Source organism: Amaranthus tricolor, chromosome 17, assembly GCF_026212465.1.
Source record: "Amaranthus tricolor cultivar Red isolate AtriRed21 chromosome 17, ASM2621246v1, whole genome shotgun sequence".
In the NCBI taxonomy this organism is placed as follows: Eukaryota; Viridiplantae; Streptophyta; class Magnoliopsida; order Caryophyllales; family Amaranthaceae; genus Amaranthus; species Amaranthus tricolor.
Window position 1 is genome coordinate 8,457,338 of NC_080063.1, and position 12,472 is coordinate 8,469,809.

At 31.6% G+C, this 12,472-nt stretch overlaps 1 protein-coding gene across 2 annotated transcripts in view; it reads left to right on the forward strand.

Moving 5' to 3' along the window:
- The window catches only part of LOC130804676 (valine--tRNA ligase, chloroplastic/mitochondrial 2), a 35,394-nt gene continuing 22,922 nt past the window's right edge, over nucleotides 1–12,472 (forward strand). The window contains exons 1-6 of one of the 2 annotated variants that reach the window (XM_057669205.1): nucleotides 1–213; nucleotides 298–382; nucleotides 2,500–2,626; nucleotides 3,529–3,612; nucleotides 5,493–5,587; nucleotides 10,034–10,125. In XM_057669205.1, the coding sequence (XP_057525188.1) occupies nucleotides 84–213; nucleotides 298–382; nucleotides 2,500–2,626; nucleotides 3,529–3,612; nucleotides 5,493–5,587; nucleotides 10,034–10,125 (613 nt within the window). In that variant the 5' untranslated portion in view covers nucleotides 1–83. The remainder of the gene's footprint in view (nucleotides 214–297; nucleotides 383–2,499; nucleotides 2,627–3,528; nucleotides 3,613–5,492; nucleotides 5,588–10,033; nucleotides 10,126–12,472) is intronic. The other variant, XM_057669206.1, reaches the window with a different exon arrangement.

A 12,472-nucleotide genomic window follows, 5' to 3' on the forward strand; every position in this document is an offset into this window, starting at 1 on the left:
TCAGTTCAAATTTTTCCTTGTATGGGTTTATCTAAAAGTTTTGTCACCACACTCTAGGGGTGAAGCTTTCAGCAAGCACTTCAATGGCGTTACTTACCAGTCCTTCCTTCCTCTCACCTTGCTCCATTCGCAGATTCAGACCTCTATTTCTCTTTCCTCATCGCTTTATCTTTAGAGTCTCTTCTCTTCATTTAAGGCCTCGCCCTTTCTCCGGTATGCTTTTGCTTTTGATGTAAAAATTAGTCTTGCCTTTTGCTTCTTGGGTAGCCTTAATTGATATTACTATTTTGATTGCAGTGTCAGCTTCGCTGAATGGCGTATTTATTTCTCCGCAGGAAGCCAAATCGTTTGACTTTGATATGGAGGAGCGCATTTACAGTTGGTACATTCCTTGCAACCTAATTTTATCAATTTTTTGTAGCATGATGATTGATAATACATTTTATGCAATTATATAATGAGTTTGTTCTAGCATAAAATTTTGCTGTTTAGAAACTGTCTCTTGCACAAATTTAGGGCAAGGTTTGCTTACACTACAGTCTGTGGGATGCTTTCTGTACTATACTGCCTTCACCCTTTATGTTTATTCACTTTTGGCATTTCTTCATCAGCTTGCTAGTATGACTCAAAACCCTTCATATGCTTGTCACCTTTGAATTTTCAAATTTTGATTTTTGACTATTTTTTTCGGTGTGTGTAATATACTTGGAAATGGGAGAGGGTTAGGGATGAATTCTGAAGCAAATGATGTAGGATCCTAATAACATCTTATTGGTGTTGATAAGCTTATATTTTCTTTATTCGTTGCCCCTTGTCTTCTTGTTCTCTTACTTCAACTCACGATGACCCAAATTATCTGTAGACATCACCATAACCGTCCGTGGCTCTTGATCACTGCCTTTTGATCCGCTGTCCTTGACTTTTGAACTATCGCCACTCATTCTTTGCTGTTGCCCCTCCTCATCTTGACTCCCATCACATGATCATATCCCTTGAGTGTATTTGAGGATCCATAAAGGCTATCTTTTCCTCAAGGTATTGCCTAACATTTTCCATTTATTTGAAATGGTGTTATTGGTGCACCTTGCATTTTGAGTTCTTTATCTATATTTTGCTTCTCCAAGGCCTTTACCCAATTATGCGTATTCAAGCTTACAAAGGTCAAATGATGAGTCTCAAGGGAAAGGTGCATTCAAAGAAGTCCATACAACAACAATGCTAGAGCCTTAATTCCAAAAAGTTGGGATCAGCTACATGAACCAATATATCAATTCAATGGGGTTGGCTATTTGGATTCTTCTCCATTCGTTTCTTTTTTCTACCATCTCAATTTTTAAGTCCATGCTAATAAAAAATTCTAATTATCATTCTATGTTTGTTACATGTCTCAAGTGGGAAGAAGATTGATAAGCACATTAAAGGTCTTCATCCAAGTCGATGTTCGCATACATATGCTGTTACATCAATAGGGAGTTAAATCTTCATTTACTTCGGAGAAAGATGTGTTTTTCTTTATTAATTAGTTTATTAAGCTTTTTAAAGATTGATTTGATGATTCAAAATTCTTTAAGGACTTACAAGTGTTTCTTTCTTGAGTAGCTCAAAGAAGTTATACTTTTTATTTTATTCTCACATCCAGTTTTTTAAGGTGATATGAATTGAAATGGACGAGGATCAAGCTTTGGAGAGCTTGAAAAAAAAAAAACCTTTTGAAGCAAGCCTAGAATTATTAAACATATGCTCTTCATATTCTTGGTCTACCTATTCGATGTTTGGTTTCTCTTAATTTTATAGGTTGAAAAAGAAATTACCTTTTGAAGCAAGACTAGATTTCGATAAAGAGATGGGGAAAAAAGAATGAATGAATCAAGAATGATAGGATAATAAGAATGGTATAAGAAATGAAAATGAAACTATTATTGTATAGGGTGATCAATGTAGTATTTGAATAAAAAATAATTGAGGGAAGTTATTAAGAAGAGTGTAGTATAGTAAAGGGTGGTCAGAGGGGTGTACTGCAATTAAGGGACGTCAAGAAGGGTGTATTGGGTGATTTTAAAACCACTTTATGGAAGTTATGAGGGGTAAAAGTGAGTGGTTTTAAAATTTTATTTATTTTGTTTTGATACTTTACATCTTTTCTTGGATAAGCTTAGCTTGACTAATACATGAAGAAAACTTCATATTAGGCCTTAACCCAAAACCAAATAAATTAATGATTTCTAACTCCTTAATTGTCTATTGCACTTATATCTGAAGTTACATTTTGACCTTTGTGCATGTTTCTCTATCATGATGGTGTTTGCATACATATGCTGATTTGAGCAAATATGTGCTAGTATGTGTGAATCATTTTGCTAAATATTTATATTACAAATGTCTTCAAAATCTACTACGCTTAGTAGGCTATTTTATTGCCTAAGGCTCTCGTTTTTATTTTCTCATTATGTTGAAAGGAAGCATTTCAAAACATTTTATTGTGAAATTGTTTCCTGTTAGGTGGGAATCTCAAGGATATTTCAAACCAAACCTGGATCGTGGAGGTGAATCTTTTGTTATTCCGATGCCTCCACCTAATGTTACTGGGTCATTGCATATGGGGCATGCAATGTTTGTAACACTTGAGGTTGGTATATTTTAATTTTTATTTTCACTTTAATCATTTTGTGTCTAGGGATTGAGATTAAGGAGTATTTCTATCTTTTTGGTTTATCAAGGATAAAACTTTCATTTGTCATCAAATTTAGCCGACCCCAATCTTTTGAGTTTAAGACTCTGATGTTGTTGTAGTCATTAAATTGAGCTTCTTTACTTTTCTGGTCAATTTACTTCTAGAATCCTAGTTGGAGACCTTTTTCATTTTTCTATTTTCATTTTGATGCCTAAAGATTCAAAGTGGGCGAATGTTTTTGTCATTAGCTAGGTTGGAGAAGTTAAGAAATGTTCAGTTTTGGAGGCAAAGCTCGTCTTGGAGGCCAAATAAATGTGTTGATGTCAAAGAAATTGAACTATTTGTTTTCGTATTGTAATTTCAGTGCTCTCCTTGTACAAACTATTTGGTGTTGTCATCATCATATATGACACCCTACCTACTGTTGTGGATCACTCACTTGTCTTTTATTTGATTTCGAAGGGATGTAACTTGTAGAGGTAGTTTTTTTAGCGCGCTAGAAATTTTTAAAGAAGAATGGTAGGGTGAAATGTCATTTTCAGAGGAATCTCCATTGTCCGATTTTATTAGCTTGGCTTGAGCTGTTCATGGGGTTTCCACACCCAATTCAAGTATACTATGAAATGTTTTAGTTATTATCTATCATTTTCTTATGATTGTGGGTGGACACCGCCAGTTTTCCCCCTTTCCCAAAACCAACTTTTTGCGCCTTTCTCCCTCTTCCATCGATGCCCCTATTCCTTCCCCTCACTATGGTGGTTAATATATGTTGCCTTTAGGCTATCAGCTTGATTTATAAAATTTGTTATTGCTAGTCTTTTCTTGACATATAATGTGATGTTTATGATCTATTATAGGATGTTATGGTTAGATACCATCGCATGAAGGGAAGACCTACACTTTGGATTCCTGGCACTGATCATGCGGGCATTGCTACTCAGGTTTGTTTCTAGATCACCTTTTTGAATTTTGGATATTTATCTATCACCACTTGTTGCTCATCAAGTGACCCAAGGAAATCCAAATATTATTTACTTTTCCTTTTTTGAATTATGGGAAGCCTTTTGAAATATTTTTCATGTTGGATATCAAGTGTCCCATCTTCTCTCTTCTCCGTTGAATATTGCTATAAATGGCTATCACTCAGGGCTTTTAGTTTTGCCGAAATCATCTTAGCCTGCTTGCCATTGGAATGTACCATTCATTTTTGCGAACATTATTTTGATATCTCTTCATTTGGGTCATTGTGAAGCTGACATTTTTGGGTTTCCCCTCTGGCAGCCAGACAACATTAGGCATTTTTGTTCAAGATCCTGTTTTTTTCTAATGCTTTTAAATTACATTGCTGTAAGATTTAGATCTGCTGTAAGAGATCAATTACTCTAGTAATATCACGTAAGATTATCTTAAAGAATTTAAAATCTCTGTAGTATGCAATGTTCATTTAGAAACTAAATTCTATCTAATTGAACTTCCTTTGTTGAAGGAGGAAGAATTTGTTGATTCTAATCCTGTAGTGACCTTAAATTCTTTTTGTTTGACACTTGTCCTTTAGCATCTTTGGATTGTGTGTTCCCACCTCGTTGTGGAACTTGTGGTAAGGTTGTTCTTGTTTTATGTAGAAGAAGGATGAAAAAATTAGTTTGTCAAAGTGTGGAAGATCGAAAACTAATTTCAAGGTGTACATATTCTGTTAAATGGTGTATATATTCGTCTAAAAAAGGGTGGTGTTTTTCTCCACTACAACGTTTTTCGTAGTTTTTATTATATGTAATATTATTATAACAATCTTACTCTGGCTTATGTTTGTCACACTCTTCATTTCAACTCATGTATCCATGTTACACTTTGGACACTGTCATATGAGTACACTTAGTGACTTAGATACTTTAATGTTGGCTAAAATCATGGAGAATTTTCATAAATATCCTTGTCACTCCAAACATATGTCTTGACACAACTACACAACTTCCCATTACATACTCTTTAGCTAACTTGATAGGTCTTAAATTTCTCATATGGTGTCTAGCTAAGAGTGGCACTATTGTGCTTGAGATTTGAGAAATAGTTTTAGGAAAAAAGAGACTAGGCCAATAAATTCAAGTAGGTTCAACTTAAGTTCAAGTCAATTTTTTCATATGTTTTGCTAATTTTAGTGAATATAAGTTCATGTAAGGGCCAAGATGTGTAGACGAGTTTTCATAAGCTCGCCAAATAAGTTTGATATTCAAATATAATAGAGCATAGAGTCGTACTTTCGCATTTGAGTCTTAAGAAACTTATTTATTAGGTTTAAGTTGTGAACAACATATGTCCAGGATCCTTCTCAGATCTCAGATTTGTTAAGAGTAATATGTGTGTCACTTAGATGTGACATTAGGAATGTTCCAAGATAATACTCTAAAGTTCTAAAACCCTTATATACTAAAAAATACTTGATATTATTGACCCTCATTATTTTTCAGATCACACCCATTTGTATTCCCAAACAAGAAAAGAAATAAACATGAGACTGCTTCATCTCATTTTCTTGCAGTTGATTGTAGTGTGCTCTAGGTTTTTGGTGGTTGGGTAGAAACTTGTTGCTATATAACAAAATTGACTAGTTTTATCATTTATGAATCTTGCATTGTGTAACAGACCTGGATTAATGGAAGTGTAAAAAGGGAGTATTTTTTGTTGCATAGACTGTGGATGCAATGTCACTGATGACTGTCCTAAATCTTTTCCAGAATATGCTGCTTTTTTTGCGGTTGTTTTATCTTTTTCTATCGGCTGTAACTCGATTTTCTTAATGGAGATATTGTTTTCTTGCTTGCAGTTGGTTGTGGAAAAAATGCTTGCTTCAGAAGGTATAAAAAGAGCTGACTTAAGCAGAGACGAGTTTGTTAATCATGTTTGGAAGTGGAAGGAAAAGTAAGATTGATTCTTAACCCTCTTCTTTATATGTTTCTTGTGTGGTTTAAATTATTGACTTGATCTTGATTTTTTTATTTTTAGTTTGTTTGGCTTTTACGCTCTACAACACTCACTTCCTGTTTGTACTTGCTGATGATACATGCAGGCATACATACACGTGCATTAATACACAAAGTCGTAGTTTATGTTATTGGAATTATTTATATTTGTGTCCCTAAACTCTTGTCACTACACCATTACAATGAAAAACAAAGAATGTTGGTTCATATGTTAACTTGGTTTTTCTTCTGAGGACAACCTGTGATTCTGTACTCTTGAGTTTTCTGTTCATATATGATAGCAATTTTCTTTGCAATTTTTTCTTACTATCTTGAGGCTTGCAATTTTTTGGGGCTTATGCTGAAAATCTTATAAAGGTTAGTATAGTATACTTCATCAGTTTCAAATGCCTGCAACATTTGTCTTTTAGACATAGGATTTAAAATTAAATATCTATAAATATGCATGGCTAAAATTAAGAAAACTTGTTTGCTAGAAGTTCCACTTTTGTGTACACTTTATGCAACTTTTTTTTTTTTTCAAAAACATCACAAAATCTTTTTTGTGAACAATAACACTTAGACAAGTTTCATGAACTTTATAGCACCTATTAACTTTAGTTAGATATGATTTCCTAATTTTTGCTCGACTTTCTCTATCCTCTAGGGAACCATGATGTATCCACTTGTTAGAAATTAGAAGAAAACTTGAATGAATTTAACGTGCAGGGACCTTCACTTAAAACATTTTACTAAAAGACTTTTTGTGGGCCAAAATTTGAGTAAAATTGTCAGATAGGGATTGCATGCTAGAAATTTGAGGGAAAATTAACTAGAACTATGGGTGGGTCCCACATGCCGTAACTTAGCAAAATTTAGACCTAAAGTGGTGCTACTTTATTGAGAGATTTTTCAAAGTGATTTTTAAATTAAAAGTTTTCATGTAAGTGGAAAATTTAACTTGATATTTCAATTCTATTTTGTAATACTAGTTCAACTACAATGCACATGATAATGGTTTTATTCAAAAGTATTTTACTCCCTCAGTTTCACAATATTGGTTAGTGGTTACATATTATGTTTTGGCTGTCTTCTTTTGTTGGTGACATTTGAAACCTTCCCTTTTATAGAAAATTTTTCTAATTGGTTGAGAAAATGAACAAAGCAATTTCATTAGTTCATGTATTTAATGGAGAATTGCAAGCATGTTTAAAAGCTCGTTAATTATTTCTTACCCAAATCACAAATCAGAAATTAATAAATTACATACCAAAATTATTTTCTTATTTCTGATTCCAATTATAAAAATTGAAGTAAAACATCTTATGATTACTTTTATTAATTATCATGCAAGATACCAAACGTAACGAACATTGTGAAATACAAGGTGTAGTAAAACTAAATGGCTAATTTGACCAAAAGGCAATTGTGTTGCAAGTATATTGAAGGTTGAAACAGAGGAAGCTTTTGATTCAATCTTGGCTACATGTTGATAATTGTTAAGCAATAATAGTGCATACGTTAGAATGATAGCTTACCTATAAAATTTCACTTTAGTCTATAGAAATTAATGCTTCTCTATTAAAAAGATAAAGGTTAACAGAGGACTTTTAAGATGCTTAATGGTCTTTTTGTGTACCATAGTAAAAAAAACAAGGTCGCACTGCATTGCATCGGTCACATTCTAAAGGTTCAATAAAAAAACCTATAGTTCCCGCATTGTTAAGATGTAAAAAAACCGCATCTTATGGTTTTGAATGATATTTTGGCGTTATGATAACCACATTATTCTCGAGTCCAAATTACCCTTTCGTTACCTCAATCGTGATTTGCTGTAGTTTTACACTATGCTGTGTACAACTATATTATGTTTTGGGTCTTGTTTATATTTTTTCAAGGCTTACTGCTATGATTGAGAATATCAAGAGACACTTATAATGATATAGGGATCAAACTTATTCTGCGAGACTTTTATATGATAGAGAAACTTATTCTGATGGAATTTTATGTGTCAAAGTTTATGGGATGTCAACGTCTATTCTTGTGTGATGAAGATTGTATGCGTTAAACAACCAAAATTGTAGAAAAGAGAAATTAGGGTGTGTTTGAACTTCAAACTTCGACATACCAATTTAAGTAGCCTTTGATGGGTTAATTAGGTGAAAATGCTAATTAAGAATATAGTGTTTAGCAGTTAGTGGTGTAGGTTTAGGTAGCTGTTTTTTGTACATTAAAACTTTTAGTGTTTTAAAATATCAAATAGAGCTTTAGGATGATATTTTCTCAACAACAATGCTGAGCCTTAATCTTGAAATAAATTACTTTATTTTTCTTAAAACAAAAAAAATGCCTAAACATCCGTACGAATAACTCTATTCTCTCAACAAGAATATTCTCCAATTCTTTTCGTGCCATTACAAATTAAACCATCTATAACTATAACAAAAACAAAACACTGCTGACATCATCATCTTAAGAAATTGCTTACATGTCACTTTCTCAAATAAAATTTTCCCTCTAAAATTCAATGATGATGTCATTGTTACTATGACTTATTTTTATATCTTTGACTTTACTACAATTTAATTATTATTTTTACTTTCTAGATCACTTTATTTAATGTATTAATGAATTATATATTTTATTTTATTTTTTTCAATTATTTATAAAATCTTTTTAATTTTATTTATTAAATGAATATTATTTAATATATTGGATATTTTGAGATGGTTAAAACATAATATACTTTTTGTTTGTTGTGATTTATTTTTCATGAACTAAATTTTCACAATCACCTGGGCGCACAATGCAAAATTTCATACAATATACGTAATGTATACAACTGTTCAGAGTAAAATGAAATATAACTATAGTGTAAAATTTATGTCTTAAAACTTTAATTTGTAGTTTATACAAATATGTCAAAAAATTTTAAAAACCGTGCATCGTACGAGCATTATCTAGTTTTCTCTACTAAAGCATAATCCCTACAATATAGTATGTTTTCTTAGAAGCTAAAGGACCTCAATAAAGAAAATGGAATTGATTATATTACTACGTTAATTATTTTCTTAAAGGATGATTGTATATTTGTTTAATTTTATCTTAGAATACTATGTACTAAAGCTTGTGAAATCACTATTGAATTTAAATAATTGATTCAATTTTATAATTTATCACTTAATCAATTTAATCAATAAATATATATAATTTACTAAAATGACAAATTATATTTCAACAGCTACCATAACTACTTTTATCGAAAAACAAAACTTCATAGTTTAAAAAGTTGAATAAGATAGTTAATAGCTACAACTATACAAGTACAACCATCCACACAATCCACACAACTAACAGCTACTTACACACTATTCCTTATAGCTACATGGTGTCGTATCAACTCTAATTGTGTCATAACTTATGAACCAATATCTTCTGTTTGAAAATTATTTCGAATGGAGGGGAGCAAGACTTTTGCCCGTTTATTGCCATATAATGTTGACCTAATCCATTTCATTTCAAATTATGGTGTAGAATTTGTGTAAGAAAAAACAATTTGAGATTTTAGACACAATGGTGCTTTTAGTGGCGGATACAAGATCCAAGATCACCGGTTGCACCAACATACTAAAAAATTACTAGTAATAAAATTTTGTATAAATTTTAAGAGCGTTTTTTTTTTTGCATAATAACATGTTCTACAATATATTGAACATTTAGCACATAAACACAAAATACAATAAATACAAATTTAAAATTAATTTGAATTTTATATTAAAAATAATCACCAAACAACAATTATGCGAAAGTTGATTGATAGAATCTAATAATTGTTTTCTATAATTTAATTAAAGCATTAATAATATTAATGGATGATTCATCTTGTATGTATTTAATATGTAATATTTGTTTAGTGTTTGGATAATAATTTCTTTGCTATGTATATCACAATTCTATTTTTTAGTAAAAGAAGTTACAAATTTTGTATGAAGTTATTTGATAATTTATTGTAGAAAAATATTATTTCTAAACTCCCTATTAAATGATGACATTTGAATTCTAGCATCAAATCAAATTCAAGTTATGAACACTTATTATTTACCCAATATACTTTTATCAAGCTCAAGTATTTATAATATTCTGTTTCCCCACTGCCAACCCCATTATAGAGCAATTACTCCATTACCCACTATTTTGCATAGAAACATTCAAACAACATGACAACAATTCTTAATTGTCTCTCTCCATCACATCATCTTCAATAAATTACACCTAAACATCTCACTTCATCTCTTTTCGCTCTAACTTTTGAAAAGCTGTATTTTATTTAATTTTCAAGAGTAGCACGTGCTACCCTTTGCTCTCACATAGATTCGCCAATGGGTGCTTTTCATTTGACTTGCAGGTATGGTGGAACCATTACAAATCAAATCAAGAGACTTGGAGCTTCTTGTGATTGGACACGAGAGCATTTTACACTTGATGAGAGACTAAGTCGTAAGAGAGTTCTCTATAATTTAAGTTGATCAGTTGACTTTCTTTTTTTATTTATGTTTCGGTGTTTCCTTAAAAAAACCTATTTTGGGAAATATGATAAAAGTTGAGCACACTAGACTCTATATTCTAGTGGTAGTGTATAACTCAAAAGTTTTGTGTTCATTTTTTTTTATTTTCTCTGTTTACATTTATTTGGAGACCTTTCGGTTGATAAAGTTAATAAGGGGAACTTGATTATTACATCTAGACTTCCTTAAGTTTTACTTGCTTGATTAGTCATGGAAATGAATGGTAACAAATTATATTTGTGGATGATCACTTGTTCACAAGAGTTGCCGGCCTAATTTAGCATAGAATGATGCTTTGACATAATTGTGAAAACCTATTTTATTGATTATTTAGCGAGCAATTTTGGTCTTCCAATGAAAAATGTGTTCATTTGATGACGAGTATATTATTTTTCTATAGGCTTACTTAGGAGGACTTGCTAGTAATTATAATTATGATTAAATATAAGAATTCTTTAGTTTTACTTGTTTGATATCTACCTCAAGAACTCAAAGATTCCTTATTGGAAATCGGTAACCCTTTTCACATTAATATTCGTCACTATTTCAAGTTTGTAAGCTCGTCTTGTGAAAAGGAAATGTTGCAATGGGTCCACCTATATAAGAGCACATGGAAGTATATGCTTTGAACCTCAAGTTTTGATGCTTCTCAATTCTTTTTTCATGTAAACATATAAACTACTGTCCAAGGTTGAAATTTGAAATGATCATATTAGTATGATGATAAGGATGTAAAAGGATTTTCATTCCTTGAACTTGTGTTTTGATTTCTTTTCAATATTTTTTTCCTCCTAAACCATGTTTTTTTGGCTTGGGTAGTTTGATAAGATCCTCAAAACACTTAAAAGGAGAATTCGCTATTGTACTCTTATTGGCCATCATTGATTCATTGGTGTAGCTTATGAAACAAAAATTCCTGATACCAAAACATTAATTCGAAAATACGTAGTCGATTACATTCACAATGAGTTAAATCTTTACTCCTCCATCTATGTCCTCTTTTTATGCTCTATTTAGTCTAGAGGTGTTTATTCAGGTTATTAGGTCGATTTCGGTCCTGTGTTCATGTTAATTTTAACATAATTCTAAAGCTATTTTTAAAGTCGGGTTAAAGTTGGATTCGTTTACAAGTTCGAGCAAATGTCGATTCATCGGATTTGTTTTAAATACCTCTAATATGTCCGATGCATACAAGTATTTTTCCCCCCTTAATTAAATTCAATGTCCTTGTAGTTCTAACTTCCAATTCTCAAACATACCCTAATTAACATAGTTAATGACTAATTTAAATTGTCCGTAATATTTTCTTTCTAAGCGTCCAAAAAGAATAAATTAAAGCAAGTTTGTTGTATAGACCCATCATGATAGAGACATCCTTCAATATTCCTCCATATGCCTTTGCATTTACGTGTTTTCTCTATATTTTTGTTAAGAAACTAATTCAGATTTTAACTCCTATTATTCATTTCTAATACTTTTTTATGTGGGACGATCATGGTTCTATTTTATTAGGTATTTATCTCAAAATTTATTTGCAATCACTCTTTAATGTGTCTCCATGTTGGTAGCTTTTCATGTTCAAAAATATGAGCTTGAAGTGCATGATTCTTGGTAGCTTTTCAAGGTCAAATAAATGCTGTTTAAAGCGTGCATGTGTTAGGTGTCTTGATTTTTTATCATCAAAGGAATTATCCCTCTTGTAAGAGGACACCAATTGTTGGAAAAGGGTATTATTAGAGATCTTGAAAATGTGGCATCTTGGATGTAAAATAGATGCATTGATTGATGGGAACAACATAGTGGAAGCTATGAGAGATCTTAACTCTTAAGTGAATAGATGTTTTATTAGGACCAAGGGATCAGGGTCTTTCAATTTTCAAGTGATTGTAGCTAATGTCTTCTCGTACTTTTAGCATCAGGGAAGAAATTTGGATAGAGCCTATGAAAATTGGAGATTTATTTCAAAAGAGATTAGTTGGTTTCAAAGCTAAGAGCCACCTAAAAGTTCTCTGGAATAACTATTTCTTTGCCATTTATTTACTATTTGGATGGAAAGAAATATAAATATTTTCGAGGATTGAGCTTCTTGGTCACATGTTCTTTTGGAGAGAGCCAAGTTCCTAGCCATGTTTTGGGTTAAGTCCAGTGGCTTGCTTTTAGCTGTTGCTCTAGATGATTTTTGTACTAATGTATGGATAATCTTGATGTAATTCACTTGTTTTTTCTAGGGATGGCTCATGCTTAACCTTGAATTTTATTCTTTATATAATAATAAAATT